General features: G+C 53.0%; 7 protein-coding genes across 7 annotated transcripts; 3 read left to right on the top strand and 4 right to left on the bottom strand.

The window, feature by feature from the left end:
* Positions 1-204: 204 nt before the first annotated feature.
* Positions 205-6820, bottom strand: PFLUO_LOCUS6617 (uncharacterized protein; the record flags this gene model as incomplete). Its single annotated transcript, XM_073784175.1, has 3 exons — positions 205-537; positions 602-6566; positions 6645-6820. 3 exons carry the CDS (start codon positions 6818-6820, stop codon positions 205-207), a joined length of 6474 nt encoding a protein of 2157 aa, XP_073640657.1.
* A 1120-nt stretch (positions 6821-7940) lies between these two features.
* Positions 7941-9012, bottom strand: PFLUO_LOCUS6618 (uncharacterized protein; the record flags this gene model as incomplete). The annotated part of the gene is made up of 2 exons (XM_073784176.1): positions 7941-8563; positions 8634-9012. 2 exons carry the CDS (start codon positions 9010-9012, stop codon positions 7941-7943), a joined length of 1002 nt encoding a protein of 333 aa, XP_073640658.1.
* Positions 9013-10073: 1061 nt separating this feature from the next.
* PFLUO_LOCUS6619 (transglycosylase) lies at positions 10074-11517 on the top strand (the record flags this gene model as incomplete). Its single annotated transcript, XM_073784178.1, has 4 exons — positions 10074-10167; positions 10222-10782; positions 10836-11212; positions 11374-11517. 4 exons carry the CDS (start codon positions 10074-10076, stop codon positions 11515-11517), a joined length of 1176 nt encoding a protein of 391 aa, XP_073640659.1.
* A 598-nt stretch (positions 11518-12115) lies between these two features.
* On the top strand, positions 12116-13190 carry PFLUO_LOCUS6620 (uncharacterized protein; the record flags this gene model as incomplete). Its single annotated transcript, XM_073784179.1, has 4 exons — positions 12116-12300; positions 12397-12690; positions 12799-13044; positions 13115-13190. The coding sequence occupies 4 exons, from the start codon at positions 12116-12118 to the stop codon at positions 13188-13190; spliced, it is 801 nt and encodes a 266-aa protein (XP_073640660.1).
* Positions 13191-13570: 380 nt separating this feature from the next.
* On the bottom strand, positions 13571-14788 carry PFLUO_LOCUS6621 (uncharacterized protein; the record flags this gene model as incomplete). Its single annotated transcript, XM_073784180.1, has 5 exons — positions 13571-13736; positions 13794-13877; positions 13932-14275; positions 14334-14453; positions 14591-14788. 5 exons carry the CDS (start codon positions 14786-14788, stop codon positions 13571-13573), a joined length of 912 nt encoding a protein of 303 aa, XP_073640661.1.
* Positions 14789-15615: 827 nt separating this feature from the next.
* PFLUO_LOCUS6622 (glycerol channel) lies at positions 15616-16721 on the bottom strand (the record flags this gene model as incomplete). Its single annotated transcript, XM_073784181.1, has 3 exons — positions 15616-15780; positions 15835-16381; positions 16435-16721. The coding sequence occupies 3 exons, from the start codon at positions 16719-16721 to the stop codon at positions 15616-15618; spliced, it is 999 nt and encodes a 332-aa protein (XP_073640662.1).
* A 1401-nt stretch (positions 16722-18122) lies between these two features.
* PFLUO_LOCUS6623 (Glycerol kinase) lies at positions 18123-20185 on the top strand (the record flags this gene model as incomplete). The annotated part of the gene is made up of 4 exons (XM_073784182.1): positions 18123-18256; positions 18305-19290; positions 19344-19510; positions 19583-20185. 4 exons carry the CDS (start codon positions 18123-18125, stop codon positions 20183-20185), a joined length of 1890 nt encoding a protein of 629 aa, XP_073640663.1.
* Between the last annotated feature and the right edge of the window lie 211 nt (positions 20186-20396).

Genomic DNA, 20396 nt, shown 5'->3' on the forward strand with positions numbered 1-20396 from the left:
ACGCGCTCAACAAGAAGGAAGGATGGGATGAAGGAATGAGGATACAGAAACAGAACCGAACAACGAGATGGTGATTATTATAGTGCGTAATATGTGTATAGATAGAGGTGATTATGTAGAGATAGAGAAGGAAGACGGAGAGAAGTGAGGGAGGAAGATATAGGTAGGGTGGCAGGCAGGGTAGAGTGACAAGAGAAGCAAAACTCAAGAATTCTTGCGACTAAGAACATCCGATGACCTTGGCGTATCCAAGGAAGCACGAAGATTCAGGAAAGAAGACGAGGCGGAGGTGACCATGCTGTCCATGCTGTCCGTGGCGTGCATGGGCACGCTGTTGTACTGTGATGGTGGGAGTAGACCGCCGCCAGGCATGCCTCCGGTGCCGACAGCCAGCTGCTCCTTGAGCGCACTATACTCGGCGAGTTGGGTCTGCAGTTGCTGCATTACATCCAGAATAGGGACCGCGTGGTCGTTGAGACTGTCGCCGGCTCGGAAGGGGCGCATCATGTGCCGCATGGCGAGGGTGTTGACCGTGAGCTATTTGTTGGAATGGATTAGTTATGAGATAGTAGAAAACAACATAAAACGAGAAATGACCAACCTCAATGCGGGTGACCTGCTGGTCGACCAGGCTGATCACCGTTGAATCATTCAGTTCGCCGCCGTGATTTTTGACCATGTTGAACAAGGCCACATTCGGCTCTCGGAGTTTCGCTTCACCCGGATTCTCCAACGCACCGCACAGCCGTTCCAGACGAAGGGTGATGTCCCAGAGATGCCAGATAAGGTCAGTCTGGATATTGAGCTGCGTGTTCCTGCTGAGCGTGGCCGGGTGTCTGTCTTGCTCGACGCCTTCTTCCAGTGTAGACAACCGACCGGCCAGCGCGTGGGGATACACCAGGTACAGCGGCTCCGGGTTCTCCAAACCCTTCAGCTTGTGCTCGCCCTGGTCCTTGATGACGAAGCCCTGGCTGTTGAGTTGCTGCAGCTCACGACGGATATTGTGGCCAAGGCTATCACCGCGCTGGTTACTTTCGTCAGAGCCGGTAGATGCTGCGCGTTCAGTGTCGGCAAAGACCTCGAGGTTCCGTTGGATGTCGGTCATAAAGTCCGAGGAGACGAAGATTTGCCCTCCGTCAGCGACGGCAGAAATCCGAGACGCGCGATTCACCATGGGACCAAAGTAATCCATGCGGTTGGTGACCGGATCCTGTTCACAGACGGGCTCGCCCCAATGGCCACCCATACGAACGGACAGACCGCGGAGGATGATGTTGTTCTCCATGTCATAGACAACCTGGCATTGTGGCTGCTCGAGGATCTCTGTGGGCCACTCAGCCTCCAGAAGCTGGTTCTGGCAGTTGAAACACCAGAGCAAGGCAGCGGTTGTCGTTGAGAAGGCCACCATAAAGGCATCACCTTCTGTCTTGACCTCGTAACCTCCAACAATACCCAGCTGCCGGCGCAGAGTATCATTATGGATCTGGATGGCAGAACGCATTGCTTCTGGACATGACTCCCACAATCCCGTAGACCTCTTGATATCCGTGAAGATGATGGCCAGTTCGCCAATGGGGGCATCCACATAATCAAAGCGGGCCAGCCGAGAGTCGATAGGGCCGTCCCGAGGCTTCTTAGCACGCTTTGTGCTCGGGATGATCTGATCTTCAGGGAAGACAGATGGACCCCTGGTCAGGTTCGGTCGAGACCACTTGGGCTGCCGTTTCTTGAGTTCGCTGACTCCAAGAATCATGACCATCAGCTTGTTCGTGGCGCCAAAGGCAATGGCTAGATCACGCAGCTTTTGCGCGGCAATCATCAGATCGGGATGCTCGGCTCTGGTGATATCAACCACAACATCGGGCGTCACGTAATCCCACAGTTCTTTGGAAGCCAGGACGATCATTTCGTCCTGCTCTGTCAAAGTGACATGTGCGGTGTGAGGGGCCGCAATCACAGCCGGCATCATTGGGAAGTGCCCAAAACATCGGGAGACTGAGAGCATGTCATTCAGCTTGCCGGTACGGGACACAAATCCCCCAGCAGCACGGATGCGCGCGCGCTCGTTGGCCTCTGCCGGATCGTGAGTCTCCGTCAAGTATCGCAGCGATCCGTCTGACCGAACAAGAATAGCCTGGGCGTCGCCAACGTTCGCGGCATACAGTTCCATGTTATTCAAGTACAGGACAGTTGCGACTCCACCCGACTGAATGTCATCCTGGTTGATGATCTTCGCAGCCGTAGAGCCGCGGTGGAACTGCCGAACTTCGCGGTCACCAATAGACCTGTAGGCAGACCCAGCCATATTCTTATTCAAGGCCAGGAATGTGCGACGGAGTGCGTCGAGCGGTGTCTCACCCTGATCTGGATGAAGCCTCTTGAGCTCGACAGAGAAAGTGGACGTGAAATTCTCGTGCAGGTATTTGGCGACTCGCGAGCCACCACTGGATAGAGTATGGCCGTCAAACATACCGACCAAGGTTTCCACATTGTCCGGTTTCAAGCGAGGAACAATCATATCAATGATGGACAGATGCTCGGTCCGGCCGAGTGTATCGGCCATACCATAGGCGAGTGAGCCGGCAAGCGAGGCAGACGTTCGCACACGGCGGTCCTCTGACTCCTCCGGAATGGTAGGAATAGTCAAGGTGACGTCCATTAAACCCAGGATTCGGAGGTGGGTCAATGAATCGAAGTCTGTCAGGTCAGCGCCATTGGTGGACGACTGGCCCAGAGACGCAATGTTAGGCTTGATCTCTAGACGCTTGTTGCCCGAGAAATTCAGGTACTTCAGATTGCGGTTCCAGTTCCAGTTCCAATCGTAAGGCCAGTTGGAGACATTGTACTTCAACCCATTGCTGCCCACATCGAGAATGGAGAGCCTGCTGACCTTGCAGAGCTCGGCAGGCAGGACCTGGAATCGGTTTCCATTAATGTGAAGGACCTTGAGCTGGCTACCCTCTTCCAGGTCATCCGACGGGAGCGAAGTCAGCTCATTTCCAGACAAATATAGCTCTGAGAGCAGAGGCCACCGTTTGAGGAGTCCTTGTGGAAGCTCGGTCAATTCGTTGTACGATAGATTGACCACGCGCAACTCTGGAATCAAGGACAGCTCGCGGAAAACCTCATCCTCCAATCGGTTATCGGCAAGATACAGGTTTCGAAGGGACCCTGCAAACGTCGTCGCCACATGCTGGGAGAAATTCGAGTCCTTCCGCGTGGACGCGGTTGCATCGGTGGCTCCCGATCGCGATGCCATTGAGACTTTCCTCCCGCCCTGCTGAGACATCGAGGATGTGTTCCGAGGGAGATCAGGAGGGGAAGTGGCAGAACCGAGACCACCACTGGACGCATGGCTTGGTCGGCGAAGGTTGTTGTCATCCGGCAGAGTCCAGTCTTCGTAATTGGGTGTTCCAGAAACACCCGGAGTCGTCACAGGGGTCGTGGGTGGTTCGCCGGGCACCTGTGGTAAAGACGCGCCGTGCTTGGGGAAATTGAACAGAACGTTCGAGGATACATTGAGAGTTTCCAGCCTTGCACAATGCCAGATCTCTGACGGCAAGGCCTTCAGGTTGCACTCCCGCAAATTGAGATATTTGAGCTCGGCGAGACATCCGATCGTTGCAGGCAAAGAGGCGAGGGGATTCTTGATCATGCTGAAGTACTCGAGTCGACGCAGTTTGCCTATTTGCGAGGAAACAGACGACAAATGATTTTTGTCGAGGATAAATTTGGTGAGATTCGGCAGGTTTTCATACATGCCATCCCGTAATTGAGAAAGCTTGTCGGATGCAAGATTGAGGGAAGTCAGGGTGGCCATGGGAGCGTCGAGGTCGAATTGCGTCAAGAGGCAGTGATCCAAGTGGAGGCCGCGCAATCTCGGAAACGAACCTTTGAACCGCGAGATCTGATTGTGACCAAAGAACAACTGCTCCAGCCGTGGAAGCCGGGACAGGTTGTCAATGTTGGTGATAGAATTGAAACGCGCGTCGATCTCCTTGAGGTGCAGAAGATTTTGGAAAGACTCGTCGAGAGACCCTTTCAGGTTGTTATTCGTCATCCAAAGCCGTTCAAGACTTAGTAGACGGCCGATATTAGGCAGCGCCTCGATGGTATTGAAGCTGATGTCGAGATCAACTAGGCTTCTCAACTTGCAAAGGAATTCAGGGAAGTCCTTGAACCCGTTTGACGAGATGTTCAAGCTCCTCAGAGACTTGAAGTTTCCAAAGTAGCTTGGCAGCTTTTTAAGCCGATTGTTAGCCATCTTAATGCTAACAAGACCAGTAAGCCGATCGAGATTGGCATGATCCAGCTGTTCCAAGCGGTTATTGGACACATCCAGATACGTCAACCGGCCAGCCAGACTGAAGCTCGCCGGAAGACGCAAAGCTTCATTGCCGATGAACTTGATCTCGCGCAGGTTGATGCATCCTTGGATAAAATCTTTCGGCACATCCAGAGACAGATTTCGAGACAAGTTGAGGGAAATGATCTCCGAAGCTTTCTTATACAGGGTAATCGGGATGGTGACAAGACTGCGCCCCTGGAGGTCGACATGGCTGAACTTTTGCATCTTGTTGAACCCAGGATCACCTTCCAAACTGCTGTAGCCACTCAACTTCGTCGGCAGAAAAATGAACCGACAGAGATAACTGTGGTCTTCACGACCAATGTCCTCGATTCTATCATTTTCAGCGTAGCCAACTTGTTCAAGCAGCTTCTTCTGCATCAGGATCGGCTGTTCCTTGTGGTCAAGCTGCCGCGAAAGATCGTTCTTGCGCAGTACAATTTCATAGTTGTTGAGGTGATCCTGCAAGAAAGACTTCCGTCCGAGCATGAGGAGAATCTCGGCAACAGTGGCGTTCAAGCCGGCGGATAGGGTTGCAAATGTTGAATCGATTCGGAACACTCGTATATAGTACGAGGTGCCATGGCGGTCGCGTAACCCAGCGGTGGGTTGCGACACAGCCTCAGAGTGCTCCAAATCAATTTCATCGTCAAGCCTTTTGACTGCCCAACTCTCGGGGGCATTCCAGCTCTCATCCTGCTTGTTTGGAACTTCACCCGGAGTGGTGATCCCGTCCCCTCCGCTTTTCAGGCGGTTGGAACTGTCCGTGTGAACAATGTCATTCATATCTCTGAAATTGGTGTCCAGCTTCCAAACGTGGTCGTCTTCTTCATTATGACCGTGGGCATGTTTCGGAGGATGAATGTCACCAGCGAAGCCGCCAAGACCTCGACCTTTGCGCATAATACCAAGGCCCTTGCCGGTGTCTCTCTTCCGGTCTGAATCGGTCACGTCCGCATTCCGCGGAGCAGGGCTTCCTTCCAGGCTGCCTTGCCGGCCTCTGTTGCCTGGAGAAACATCACGCGAATGTCTGGGCTTATCATGAGGCTTATGAGACCCTGGCTTGAGATACCGAAGCTTGTTGAGAAAATTCTTTTTGTTTGGCAGGCCATGCGGGGAATGATGGCCTTGTTCGCGATATATCGTACTCCGCACGCTCGGAGTAGGGCTGGTAGAGCGTTCGTCGAGGGTTGTAGTTGAGCTCATGGGAGTCGCCGCGTGCAGATAGTTATCATTGCGAGGTCGCAACCCGACATTAAAGTCGTCTCGGCCAGTTGATGGACGGTGATACCCAGCTAGGTTGTAACCAGCTAGATCGCCCGCAACAGTCGGTTTTTCTTCCTTGCTGCGAGAATGCCGGTGAACATTGTGCGGTCTAATATTGCGATCCCTGGAAGATGGAGTATCGTTCGAGAGGCCAGTACGGTTTCCGTCCGGTCCAATGGGCACCTGGCGCACGGGTGCTTCACCGTATTGCGGGATGTCTTTGAAGCTTTGGTAGACCCATGGGGTGATATCACTGGAGGGTAAAGGTGTTTCCGCTCGCTGGCGTAAAGGACGTTGTGATGCGGCCTCCGAGTTGTCACCCATATTACGCCCTCCGCCATCCGAATTTGCTCTTTCCCGTGCCTTGAGCTGATCGACAGGTCCCAGGTGCTTGCTGACTGAGTGACGCTTGCCATGTTCTGCCTCTGGAAGCGCGCCTGGTGGAGTGAAATCGTCGCCAAAGAACCCCTGGAGCTTCCTTCGACGCTTGCCACCGGCACTGGATCGCGATCCTTGGCTACTTACAGTAGTCTCACTTGCAACCGACGGCCGCCTGTATTCGCCATTGTAATCCACATCCGCCGGTTCGCTGGATATCGTATGTGAGGTTGGCGGACGCTGAAAGGTGTGAAAAGTGGGCGACGCGGGCGAGGCTTCGTGCTCAGAAAAGTCATTAAAGAATGTACCAGGACCCTCCGTTCCACCAGTTATCACCCAAGGGGCAATCGACTCCAGATCGTCATTCACAACGCGAGGCGGATTGATAGGCTGGGGTCGTGGGCTCGACGAAGTCGATTGGCGTGTATCATCCTCGGGACCTAACGCACCCAACCCTTTTCGGTGGGGGTTGAAGCCGGGAGTCTTGCGCTGCTCAATCGGGGAGACCTCTGGAGAGTTCCAAGACCAGAGGGAGCTCGCCCAGTCGATCTTTGGAGCCTTTGAAGATTCAGGCCTGGCGGCGAATTAGCATCCGTGAAAACACACGCTCCGAGCTCTCCATCATTTCATGGGGGTAAAAGAGCACACTCACAGATCCGTTCGCAGGGTACCTGGGACTGGGCCGCCACTGCGACCTCTGGAGGAAGCAGAGTTGGTTCTGGGACGTGCCTCATTCTCGCGAACCGTCGCCTGTGAAACCCTGCTAGCACCCGAGCTTTCAGATCCCTGCCGCTGGTCGGGCTGCTGTTCAGTCTCGCGCATCGGCATCCTGGTGTTCCGAAGGGACCGGTTCCCTCCGCAGCGATCAAATCACAGCTAGCTGCGTTTTGCGACGATATGACAGACCGTCGAGGTCCACTATCAAAAATGCCGGGATATCGAACGAAAACACGGAGGATAGGGGACGCGGCGATGTGCAGGGTTTGAGGTCTGGGTTGTCTCAGGTGTAGGCGCCACAGTGCGGAGGTCGACCCGGTTGACGCGGGAGCGAGGTGTAGGTCGAGACACACCCACGACGCCGGGCCAGAGACTGCAGATGAGACGAGCTAGGGACGGGGCGACTGCAAAAACGACACGGCCGATGTCATCGATGGGCGGAGCGTGTGGACGCTGAGTGATAAAAAAGCTGTAAAGTGGCAGAGAGGGGAGGGGGGCGCAAGCTTAGCGTCGGGCGCGACGGCAAAACGGCTAGCCACTATTGCATGTTCTCATAGGAGGGTTCTAGCACAGTGGGGAAACCATATGTTGTATGTTGATCGAGGAGTATTTGGGGCTTGGGGAGGGAGGGGCAGCATCCGCCGTTGAGCTGGTGAGCTGACGTGCAGGGTTGAGCTGAGGTGGGGATCGTGGCCGGATCTGAATGACAAGCAGGGGCTTTCGTGTGGGAGAGAGGAGAGGCGAGGGACTGAGGAGAGGTGTGAGTCGAGTCGGATAGTCGAGATCAGAAATGGAGGGAGAGAGGAGGGAGGGAACGGGAGGAAGAGTCGAGGGATTCCCCAAGTGGTGAGTGAGTTGGAGATGGTGGTTGAACTGGAGTTGCGGGAGGCGGGAGCACTGACCCTTTTAGTGTGCACCAACCATTCATCGCCCACTATGTATTCACTAGCTCGGATTTTCTCAACCACCAAAACCAATGTTCATGTTGTAGATTCTGAATTTGTACTGGCAAATGAAAGTTATGTTGCTACATTTTATTGGAGTATACAGGTGTGTGTGCTATATGTGTCGACCAAGATCTATGGATATCTTCCGGTTCAAAGACAGGCTTGCAACGGAGAGCTTGGACCAGTCATGCGGGAACGAATACGAGCTGGGATCTTCGTCTCTCTAGATAATAGGGGAACTAACAGACTGAGAATTATGATACTCTCATATACAATGACAGCTCCTATACCACCACCCCTGGAGCTTCCGGCGTGTGCTCGAATACTTCTATCGCTGGGTCCACCAGCTTGCCATCCGCCAGCATCTCCGTCCACAACTTGTCCGTGAACGCTTGACCCGTGGCCTTATCCAGGAATGGCGTGTACCCTTCCATCTGGCCACCCATTGACAGGAATTGCCCATGACTCTCGACACCGGCCATCACCGCCACATGGACAATTCTCTGGCCACCCACCTGCATCGGCACAGCCTTGATCTTGAGGTAGAAATAAATAAATACCTGCATCCACGGCGGCAGACGCGACATGATACTCGTGCGCACAACCCCGGGACAGACGCTGTTCACAATGACCTCGGACGCAGGTTGCTGCTTTGCGAGCCGCTGCACGAACGCGACGATTGCCAGCTTGCTGTTGTGGTACCGCCGCGCCCCACGGGTGAGTTTGTTGCTGTCGAAGTAGTCCAGCACCTTGCAATCAGGTGGAATTGGAGTGCGCTCTAGATCGTGCTCGGCGTGGATGTATGAGCCTAGGAATGTCACTCGGGTGGGGGAGCCCCTTTTGGCGGCAGTGGCTCGGAGCAGACCCAAGAGTTCTAGCACGATGAAGAAGTGCGTGTAACAGTTCACTGACGGGGAGAATGGTCAATAAATGATGGACAAAAAAAAGAGAGAAAACCAAGGGAATCCATCTCCCACCTTGCATCACCCGCTCATGGCCGCTTTTGCTAATCTCATACTCAAATAATGTGGTGCCGCCATTGCACAACAGGAGATCCAGCTCGGGGACTTGCTTCTTGACTTTTTGGCAGAAGCGCAGGCCAGACTGGTAGTCGTCCAGATCTAGGTCGAAGACCTCAATCTGGGCCGCCGGGTTCGCGCTTTGGATTTCTGTATTCGCCTGGAGTGCGGCGACGGCGTCTGCGCCTTTGGCTGGCGAGCGGGCGGTGATGATGACCCGCGCGGCTTGCAAGAGCAGTGTTTGGCGGGCAACCTCGAACCCAAGCCCGGTGTTGCCACCAGTGATAATGACCGTTTTCCCGGCCAGATCCTGGGATGGTGGAATTGGATCGGGCATGGCTGAAGGGGAAGTGAGGGAGAAGAAAGGGCCGGCCCACGCAGCCTTACACTCGGCCTATTCTATACAAGCAATCTCGCCCCCAAGTCGGACCCACAACCGCTACGAGGCTAGCTTGGGACGGGGTACTTGACTTGTAGGTTCAATGATCAGGATCACGAAGACTAACTGATTTGCTTCCATGGAATAACCGATGGAATAACTATGGCTCGCACGCACCATAGTGACCACCCTGTAGACCCTGAGATGCATTCTTGCTGGAACGCCCGAACCAATCAACTGCCCTCGATCCCATTCTCCAGATCGGGGGTTCCATGTGGCATTCTGTACTCGATTGGACTTGGACGTTGCGTACCGGCAGATTGGGATGAAAGGAGTTGGAGTGGGGATGGAACAATAACATTGATGCAGTCCTTGTGGCCCGCGGAATAACCATGAGATCGACCAAATCCGTGCGACCGGGTATTTTCTTTTCTTTTCTTTTCTACTCTGTTTGAATATCCCGTAGGTTTCATCCCATCCAATTTATTTCCTTATATATAGTTGTCGCCGCCCGCCGTTGTGGATCGCGGGTGGAAACGGGGAGGCTGGGGGTGGATCTAGCCCGGCCACCATCTTTTTTGTGAACCACGTCAGGTCCTCCGTAGGCAGAGATGAGATGGAAAGAATACACCAAATATCTCAGATGGCAATGGCCACGAGGTCATTGTGCCACAGACGGTTCAACCACATTGTCCCTCAGGTCTCTGCCTCCCTACCCAAGTACGTAGGGACGCAAAAGGTGGGATGGGAGGGCAGGATCCACGATCTGCCCGATCAGGCAGGGACCATGGAAATTGTCGAGGCTGGCAGTTGCCCTGACGTGACGGGCCTGCACCTTTATTTACTTGGTCTCTTGCTTTTTCTTTCTTCCTCCTTCACATCTCTTCCTCCCTCCATTCCATCCCACATATTCCATCCCACATTCATCCATCCCCAACGCCCCGAAAACAGCTCAGCTCCCACGCATCTATATATTCCGTCGACGCCAAGTCTTGACTTTGCCAACCACGCTGTGCACCATGCAGCTGGTCCTTGGTACCGCACTGGGCCTGCTGGTCTCATCCACTTGGGTGTCGGCCCAGACCTACACCAACTGCAATCCTCTGTCGCAGAGTAAGCTCTTCTAGTCTGATTGAGATGCATGGTGAACTGACTTGGATCCCATAGCATGCCCCGCTGACCCTGCACTGGGAAAGGCCGACCAAACCTTCGACTTCACTCAGGGTTCCTCTTCTGATTTCACGGCCCAGGGAAATGTCGAGTACGACAGCACCAATGGCGCTACCTTCTCCATCCGGCAGGCGGGCGATGGCCCGTTGATCCAGTCCAACTGGTACATCATGTTCGGTCGTGTCGAGTACCAGATCAAGGCGGCATCGGGACGGGGTATCGTCAGCAGTGCGGTGATGCAGTCCGATGACCTGGACGAAATCGACTGGGAATGGCTGGGCGTCAACAACGCTCAGGTGCAGACCAACTACTTCGGCAAAGGAGACACGAGCTCCTACAATCGCGGCGCATTTCATGACAATGCTGGAAACCAGGACGGCTACCACACGTACGCTGTGGACTGGACGAGTGAACAGATCGTCTGGTCCATTGATGGCCAAACCATTCGCGTTCTCACCCCGGCCACTGCGGATCCCGGCCAGTACCCCCAGACCCCGATGATGGTCAAGGTGGGCGCGTGGGCTGGCGGCGACCCCAACAATGCCGCGGGAACTATCGGTATGTTTTCTCTTTGCACTTTTCGGTTGTGTCCATGCTAATAGGTCTGGTAGCGTGGGCTGGCGGCGAGACGGACTACAGTCAAGGTCCATTCACGATGTACATGAAGTGGCTGAAGGTGACCGATTACTCCACCGGAACGTCGTACAGCTACAGCGACAACAGCGGCTCGTGGCAGTCCATCACGGCCGACGGCGGCCAAGTCAATGGCAACAGCGGCGCAGAGCCCAAATCGACCCAGTCGGCGCCCACCGTGACCGAGACCGTCGCCAGTGTCCCGATTCCATGGAGTGGAACGCACAAGGAGACCGCCAGCTTTGTTACCCCCGATGTCTGGCCATTTGTCACCACCGGCGCGCCCTCGGGATCCTCCTACCCCTCCGACTGGGCCAATGGCTCCGGACACGTCAAACCGCCTGGCGGGGGTTCAGTGAGTGAGCATTTCCCTGCACCTTCCACCCCCTACCATATCTCGGACCCAATAACTAAGACGGATCTTCCCCTATTGCAGTCTACGCCCCTCTTCTTGTCACCGTCCTTGCCTTCGGCATCGGCTGTCTCTTCCCACTCCGTGCATGAAACTTCGCACAGAACCACGACCCGAATGTTGACCACCAGCACCTCTTCAAAGACTATGACCGCACACACGACCACAGACACGACAAAGTCTACTTCATCCACGGCGAGCAGTATTTCCCCTTTATCTACCAATACAGCAGCTCCTTCGGTGAATGATGCGAGTGTCTTTAGTCTGCAGGCAGCTCTTGCTACTTCTTGGGTGCTTCTAGGTGGTATTCTGGTCATGCTGTGAGGAAGACGATACTTCCTTGTATTATTATCTACGATTGCATGGGCAGAGCACGGCGTTGATATGCTTTTTTATGACATTGTGCTACAGCTGACGACGCATGAGCACTGATATTCGACTTCACGACTATACAGGCTGCGGCATACTGGTGTTTATTGTTTTTCTTGTTCATTCTTAAGCCGAGCGATTTGCTATCGGCATCATGTACTTATTCTCGTTACGGACGTCCACAGTAGACTAGACTGTATAAAATACACCCCATGAGATATGTGTCACTCCCAAACTCCAGCTATATCTAATCGGATTCCCCAGAGAAGTCCGTGGATAATTTGAATCTCTGGACAGGAAATGTGTTCCGCCCTGACCTCACCATGAAGTAGCCCAATAACCCATGGAATGATGCGCGGCCGAATCACCAACTACTTACCTATTCACCTAGGTAATCTAATGATAATCCAGGCATGCCCTCGTCGAATGCTGGCTGATACGTAGTTTACCTCTGAGATCCACGTCGTCGACTTCGAGATGTTATCCGCCTCCGCACGCGTGTTCCTCATCCGACACGGCGAGACTGACTGGACCGTCGGCGGGAAACACAGTGGCACCACTGATGTCCCGCTGTCTAAAGCTGGGGAGCGCGATGCCGAGTCTCTGAAGGAGTTGGTTGTTGGTGATGGGAAGTTGATTGACCCAACGACTGTGGCGAGGATGTATGTTATGTTTCCAACAATTCTCCCAACCCTCACCATGAATCCCGATATCCATCCACTACATTTACAATGCTAACATCTACCAATGATCGAAAGCTACTGCTCCCCCCGCTCCTCAGCCCGGCGCACAGTCGAGATCCTGGGCCTCGGCATCCACAGCCACCAGAACTTCTTCAACCGCGAGACCAAGTCGACGAGCACCACTGCGCCGCAGTTGAAAGCCGAGAGCGTGGACCCGAACATTCAGATTACGGCATTGCTCAAGGAATGGGATTATGGCGAGTACGAGGGCAAGACGCTGTGGGATATCAATAGTCTGCGCAAGAAGCAGGGCATGCCTGGGGAGAGCACCGCGTGGAATATTTGGACTGATGGATGTCCCGGAGGAGAGTATGTTCTGACTTTCTGTGTTGATTTTATTTTCATTCATTCATCATCGTTATTCAAACCTGTCTCTTTCTTTTTGATGGAGGGGGAAGGCAATGCTAACTCCGCTAGATCCCCCCAATGCGTCGCCGCACGCGTCGACGAACTTATCGCAGAAATGAAATCCGTGATTGCTGACGAATCGGCAAGCTGGCCGAGTGGCCAGGTCGCCGGTGCGCGGAGCCGCGTCAAGCAGGATGTCGTCTGCGTGGCGCATGGACAGGTGCTCACGGCGTTGGCGCTGAGGTGGGTCGGCGCGCCGTTGAGCCAGGGGGTGATGAGGTTGATTTTTGAGCCGGGAGGTGTGGCTGTCCTAGGGTATGTATACCTTTGCCTGTGTGTTTGCGCTGGTCGTGGTTCGGACTGTAATACTGATGTGTGGCATTAGATTCGAGGACGATGATTTGAGTCAACCGGCTATTGTGCTTGGGAGGAGGCCGGGAAGATCAGATCGGACGCTGTAGGCGTTTTAATTGAACGTTTTAATGGCAGTTTAGAGGTGATGGAAAGGGGGAATTGGCATCGTTTATGCAGGGTGGACGATGTTAGAGGTAGAAAGTAGTCTTTGATTCTATGAACAACTATTCTTCCTGTATATACCATTGCAAGTGTATGTCCGTCAAAGATACCAGCTCGGCTCCTGTAAAAGTGGGCTGGTCTTTTTGCATACCGGAGGTAAACCCGGTTGTTGACGTTTTTCTCTTTTCATTGTGTCTTCACTCCTGTTTCTCCCCTCAGTATACAAGAGTCCTTGGTCCTTTGTCCCTAATATTCACTGTCCCAGTCCGTGTCTACTGTAATTACTCCCCAGTCAAATTGGATACCACATATTAATTGTTCCTTGCTACACATCAATGGTGCGGCCCGGACAAGACGCAGCCAGTGGCCAGTCTGAGTTAAGAAAGTGGTACTTCTCCACATCCAGCGGATCTATCAGCTGCAAATCGTCGCTACGACATCCCTCCATGAGCTGTTTGGCGAGGTTTTTGTCCTCGATACCGATGTCGGCCCTGATAGTTCACTTTGTCAACAAGATATGATACAGGACATGGCCTTGTGTCACCTACATGGAAACCTTAGTCTTCATAGTTGGCTCAATCAGGATCTTCTTCCAACTCCCATGACACCTGGCAATCAGAGACAGGGCAAAACTATAACTGATCAGTCTGATGCTGCCATCGTGTTTTCAGGGGGAAAATATTCACTCTTTTCCCTTCAACTCTCCATTCATGGCAATTTCATTCTCCCCCTTTCCCTCCGGGACTTTATATAATCGAAACCATTCCTGCATAGTCTCCAGATAACCAGGCATGTGTGTCTCGACATCACTGATATCATTTAGTCGACCGGCCAAAGGATTAGTCGCGTCCACAGCAACGACCTTCCAGTCCGTCTCGCCTTCGTCGATGACGGCAAAAGTGCCAAGGACTTTGACGCGCTTGATGGCGCCGACGGGTCCGATTTCGCCGGCGAGTTCGCACACGTCTAGCGGGTCGGAGTCACCGCGGAGACCGACGTGAGGGTCTGCGATGTTAGGGTCTTCCCATGTCTAAACGTTTTTAGCATTTAGCCGAAAAAACCAAATCTTGTGTGGTTTGGCGCTATACCTGCGGCAAAGAGCCATAGTTCCAGGGATATCCCTTATGCGGAAAGATGTTCGGGACGTAGCGGAGCTTATCATTGTGGATATCCTGGCGGATGGGAGTCAGAAACTCGTCTTTGGTGATCTGAATAGATCCACGGCATTAGCACTGTCGATCGGTCTATACGCTTCTGCAGGGGTGACATCTCCGACGCAGATAGATAAACGTGGAGGCGTCGATCTGGATCCACTCTTATACTGCACATCAACATCGTGACCCACCTCCATCTTGACGTTGCTCCACCGCGGGATCTCCATCACCATGTTCACCACCTGCGGTTCATTCTCCGATGGGAATAAGGGGATCTCGTGCCAGGGGGATACGATGTCGTCGCCCGCTGTTATATACACTCGGAAGTCCTTGGTGCAGGGCTCGCCGGTTTTGCGAACGGTGTAATTGACTTCCGAGCTGGAGGGCATTTTGACTTGGAATAGTGGACGGTGGGTAGATTATATGTAGTGATAGAGTTAGGAGCGCGCAACTGAGAGAGAGGAACTCGTTTTGTTTCCTCCTTTTTGGTGAGGTTGTTGGTCCCTGCGCCATAGTCACCATGACGTTAGGGCTGTATTTGGTGTTGAGCCTCATTTCTTGAACAGAGAAGTATTAAAGTATTGGAATAGTATAAAGTTTACTGTTATTCACGAGCCATGTGTCTATCGGAGTATCATATCAAAGGATGCCAAGCTCCATCCACTCAATGTACTAGGCAAGATCAACCCCTAACCAATCTAGGTAAACGCCCAAGGTAGCACACACCCCGTTACATCAATCCTCGGTCAGCAAAAACTAACGCAGTCATGTGCCTGGTGTTCGTGTGTTGCAGAAGAGTTATCACGCACCCATGCGGCCCAGATAGAGAGTCATCCTGCCATGCAATGTATTTCACGATGGCCCAGAGACAATGCGCGGTGATACGAATCTGCAGAATTGACATGACGACACGACAACCCCAAAGCCACCCCGGAGCTGTTTCTGGCTAATCTTCGATTTGAGCTGAGTCGCAAATGGAATCTCGCCCCGAGGAGCTCTCTCTTTGGCATGGTATGCAGGATACAACTCGCTTATTACGCGTGATGACGAGATGAACCAGAACAAATAAAACAAAACACGCTGGCAAGTGGATATCTGAATTGGATTCTAATAACGACAAAATCATATGATGACCCCCCTTTTACACATGATCAGAGATACCGGCTTGCATATCCGACGTACCTCCCAACAGCCCCCATCTCAAGCAAACAAGTTTCTACACTGGGCTCGGCATGACCACTCGCCTCCGGTGGAAAGGTCCAAATAAACGCTTGATCCCAATCCATGGCGTATTGATCGGGCTGTCCAATCCCGTGTACAGGAACAAGTCATAGATCCAGCCACCAAACGTGCAGCCCAAGAACGGGGCGACCATCGGGACCTGTATGCGCAGATGAGCAAGGGCCGTAGCAATAGAAAAATCTATAGAACATACCCAGAAGTAGTAGTTGCCTGCAGCCCACACTTCATGCCCATAACCCAGCATGTAGGACACGAGTCGTGGTCCAAAATCTCGAGCCAGGTTAATTGCATAGCCCGTTTCCCAGCCAAAACAGGCGCCAATACCAAAAATCACAAAAAACAGTCCGAGCGGTGTCAAGGTTCCCGCTCCGAGATTGCCGTTATCTTTCAGGGCAAAAATCATAAACATCAAGATAGAGCTGGCTAGAAACTCGGAGAAGAACTGGCCCGTCTTGGTCATAAAGTCGGCCGGGTACGTGCAGAAGATGCCTGCCGTGGCCGTGGTAGAGTACCCAGGTACAGTTCGAATGCCGGCTCCTCCTTCGAAGACGTCAATGGCCGACTTGTAGTTCCCGTAGACAATGGCAGCGCCGCACATCGCACCAAGTAGTTGGGCCAGGGCATAAATGGGGAATTTCCGCCAGGGAAACCCGCGGAAGACGCAGTTGGCGAATGTCACGGCTGGATTGATGTGTGCTCCTGATGCACCGCTTGTGTATACCCCGAGCATGACGCCGAGTCTGGGAGGTTATTTTATTAGACGATGGTGTAGCTTCTAGGGAAAGACACTCACCCCCATCCCCACGAGATTGACTGATAGTCACCCTTCTGGCCATTGCTCAGCAACACTTGCGCGACTACTCCATCTCCGAATAGAATCAAGATCATCGTCCCGAAGAACTCTGAGAAAACATCGCGACAGTACTCGCGAAGTCGGCTCCAGAGCAGAAGCTGGTGGATGCTGTGAGTATCGTCGGTTGCTGAGTGGATGGATGCCTCATGCTTGCTATCAAGGCACAGAGTAGGATATTCACTATCCCGGCTGTCCGGAGAGATAGAGTCTCTGGGAATCTTTGACATGGGGAATGATTGAGGCAACAGGAGAAAGGGCAATGTTGATATTGAGGATCAGATAGAGTCCACGAGGGCATCCGGTAATATATCACCGAGCATCCAGGAACAGCAGTGTAACCCCTCGATCTCAAACTTGCCGTGTTCTTGTCGAGTGGTGGATAATGCAGGGCCCTAGTCGAGGACAGTATGATTCGGTATCCCAGAAATGCGTGTACATGAAGGAGAGAAGCACTCAAGTCATCGCTGACCTACTCGGAATGACCAGGTATATGTAGCCACAGCACACCGTCAATTCCCCTTTTCTGTGCAGCGGCCAAATTATGACAGCGCGTCCTATCTCTTGCCTTGGGCTATGATGTATGCGTTTGTACCCATGGCCGTTTGACTTAAGCGGACGGGAAGTGCCGGCTAAACTAGGATGTTTTCTTTTCTTTTTCTGCCTCTTCCACAATACCCAGTGGCGCCGAAAGTTGCGCCCGGTTCCCATTCGTAGGGGCGTTGTTTATGTTGGCGTTCGCAGAGAAGCGGAAAAGCTTCTTTGGCTTCTGTTACAACTCGTCGGGCAACCGCAAACCACGCAGGCTCCAATTCCAATTTCTAGAAGTTCCAACTGTGCAACTTGGGCATAGAGATTGGGAAAGCGACGGTTCCCGGACGGGCAAACTAGTATCAACTTGCTTCCTCGCCCCCTACAGACTGGCTCGTGGGCACTGATGGTAGCATTATCTTCGCTTGTGATTGAATGGTACGCCGGACAGGTTTGTCGTGTGACATGGCATTCACAAGTAGCATCGAGCAAGGGTAATCCGGAGGCAAAAAAGGTGAGTGACTAGGGTGGTAGAGGGACAAGGGCTTGTCTTGTCCTCCGCGAGAGCGAGATGATGGGCGGATTTCACCGAACGCGCCAAGAACAGCGGCTGCGCAGCATTGCTATTCTGACCGGAGACGAAGCAGTTGGAACTGGGTGGTTAATAAAACGAAGTTGTCGGTCTCCACCGTGAATCCACTTGTGGACCTCGATAACCCAGCCGAGTCGTCCAATGTTTTTCTCCCCGCATTTCCTCCGGCACTACCTGTTTAGTACAATGCGTCGCACAATGCCCATTATAGCGCATTTCTGTTTGGGCTGGGGGGAGAGACGATTATTGGAGGAAAATATTGTGTAGAGAACAGACCTGCTGCAGAGAGGAAAAACTCAAGGTTTGGGTGCTCGTGCCTTCACTGCCCTAGCTAGCTCAGTCAGTTTTAGCTATGGCGCCCCTGAATGCCCCCACGAAACCCCGCGCGGAATAAGTGTCACAGCGTGAGCTTTGATCTCTCCGTATTTAAATGGCTGAGATGGCCCTCTGACTTTTCCGTCCGGTGAGCTGACCATAGTAGCTATTGTGCAAGACGCCTGCCAGAACTATGCAGCCCTCGGAGATCTTCGTGGGCTCCATCGATCAGGGCACCACTAGCACCCGTTTTCTCATATTCAACCACGATGGGGAGCCTGTGGCCTCACACCAGGTCGAGTTCAGCCAGGTATACCCAAAGCCGGGGTACGTAGCTCGCTCAGATGGGACCTAGCTACATACTAACCAAGACAGCTGGCACGAACATGACCCTCTAGAGCTAGTCGCCTCAGTCGAAACGTGCATCGAAGAAGCCGTCAAGGAGTTCGAGTCCAAGGGCTTCTTCCGCAGCAGCATTAAATGCGTCGGCATCACCAACCAGCGCGAAACAACAGTGGTCTGGGACCACAAGACGGGGGAGCCTTTGCACAATGCCATAGTTTGGACTGACACACGCTCCCAGGCAATTGTAACCGAGCTCAAAAAAAGGCCGGGTGCGGATAAACTACAAAGTATCTGCGGCCTGCCGCTCTCGACCTATTCGTCTGCTACAAAGCTGCTATGGATGCTGGAACATGTTCCCGGGGTCAAGGAGGCGTTTGATGGTGGCACGCTGGCTTTCGGCACCGTGGATGCGTGGCTTGTATACCGCTTAAATGGCGGCGTGACCGCTAATGTGTTCGTGTCCGACTCGACAAACGCCTCGCGCACGATGTTCGCCAACCTAGAGTCGCTTCAGTACGATGACACCCTCTTGGATTTCTTTGGAATCAAAGGCAAAGTCCATCTCCCTCAGATCGTGCCCTCGTCAGATCCCACAGCATACGGTGCAATTGCCTCTGGTGTCTTGGCGAAGGTGCCCATCATGGGCTGTCTCGGTGATCAGTCCTCTGCGCTGGTCGGACAAAAGGGGTTTTCGCCTGGTATGGCCAAAAACACTTACGGCACGGGATGCTTCTTGCTGTACAATGTTGGTGACAAGCCCGTGATTTCCAAGCACGGTCTCTTGGCTACTGTCGCGTACAACTTCGATGGAAAGCCCATCTATGCGCTTGAGGGCAGCATCGCTGTGGGGGGCTCGGGGGTCAAATTCTTACAGAACAATTTGGGCTTCATTCAAGACTCCAAAGAGGTCAACGATCTCGCTCGCACGGTTGAGGACAACGGCGGCTGTGTATTCGTCACTGCCTTTAGTGGGCTCTTTGCGCCATATTGGATTGACGACGCAAAAGGCACAATATGTAGGCCCTTTGATGCCATCTTTTCTGTTCCTTGCTAACATCTAGTCCAACAGTTGGCATCACACAATACACCCAAAAAGGGCATATTGCACGTGCAACACTGGAAGCAACCTGCTTCCAGACCAAAGCAATTCTCGACGCAATGGAAAAAGACAGCGGCAAAGCGCTCTCTGAGCTAGCCGTGGACGGGGGCATGAGTGACTCCGACCTGACAATGCAGGTAGGCATTCAAATCCAACCTTTCCTCCCTTCTTTTTTTTTTTCCCGAAAATGCTAACTCTATTATCTCCAGGCGCAAGCAAACTTAATCTCCATCCCCGTCTATCGACCCAAGATGCGTGAGACTACAGCTCTCGGTGCCGCCATCGCTGCCGGTCTAGCGGTCGGTATGTGGCGCAACTTCGCCGAGCTGCGCGACATCAACCGCGCCGGCGGAGCAGTCTTCGAGCCCCAGATTACGCGTGACGAGAGTGCACAGATGTTCAGTGAATGGGAGAAAGCGGTACAGATGAGCAAGGGCTGGATTCAAAGTGGTCCAGCTCAAGATAACACAGAGCAGGCATCGTCATCTCATGATGCCAAGGCAAGTGGTACACCTGGAACGGTCACACCTGCCGAGAACCGCAACCCTCATCCTCCTACTACTACTGTTTCACAGCCTGAGCAACCTTTCGTCTCAGACTTGGTGAAGAATCTCAGCGCCACTACGGCTGTTAGGGCGACGACGCTGGCGCCGAACGGGGAGGTGGAGTTCCCGCCTGCGAGAACGCCGCTAATTAGTATCTCCTCTGATTTAGATGGGGCGGATGAGGAGGATTTGTTCCTGGAGCTGCGGAAAGTGGAGATCCTGCAGAAGCTGAAGAAGTTGCGGAAGTTGAAACTGAGCTACTACTGAATTTTGGCTGCTTGTGGGGGTTTATAACAGGGTGTTTGGGATGATTTCCTTAATTATACTGCTTAACGATCGTTTACACGCACTGGGGTAAATTGCTCGCGCTGGTACCTCTTATTATAAAGCGTTGGTTTCTTTATCAATTCCTAAATCATACACGCTATAAGCAGCCATGTGAGGCTCTGGGGACATTGTGTTTACAATCTCATATACA

Source organism: Penicillium psychrofluorescens (assembly GCF_964197705.1).
Source record: "Penicillium psychrofluorescens genome assembly, chromosome: 4".
In the NCBI taxonomy this organism is placed as follows: domain Eukaryota; kingdom Fungi; phylum Ascomycota; class Eurotiomycetes; order Eurotiales; family Aspergillaceae; genus Penicillium; species Penicillium psychrofluorescens.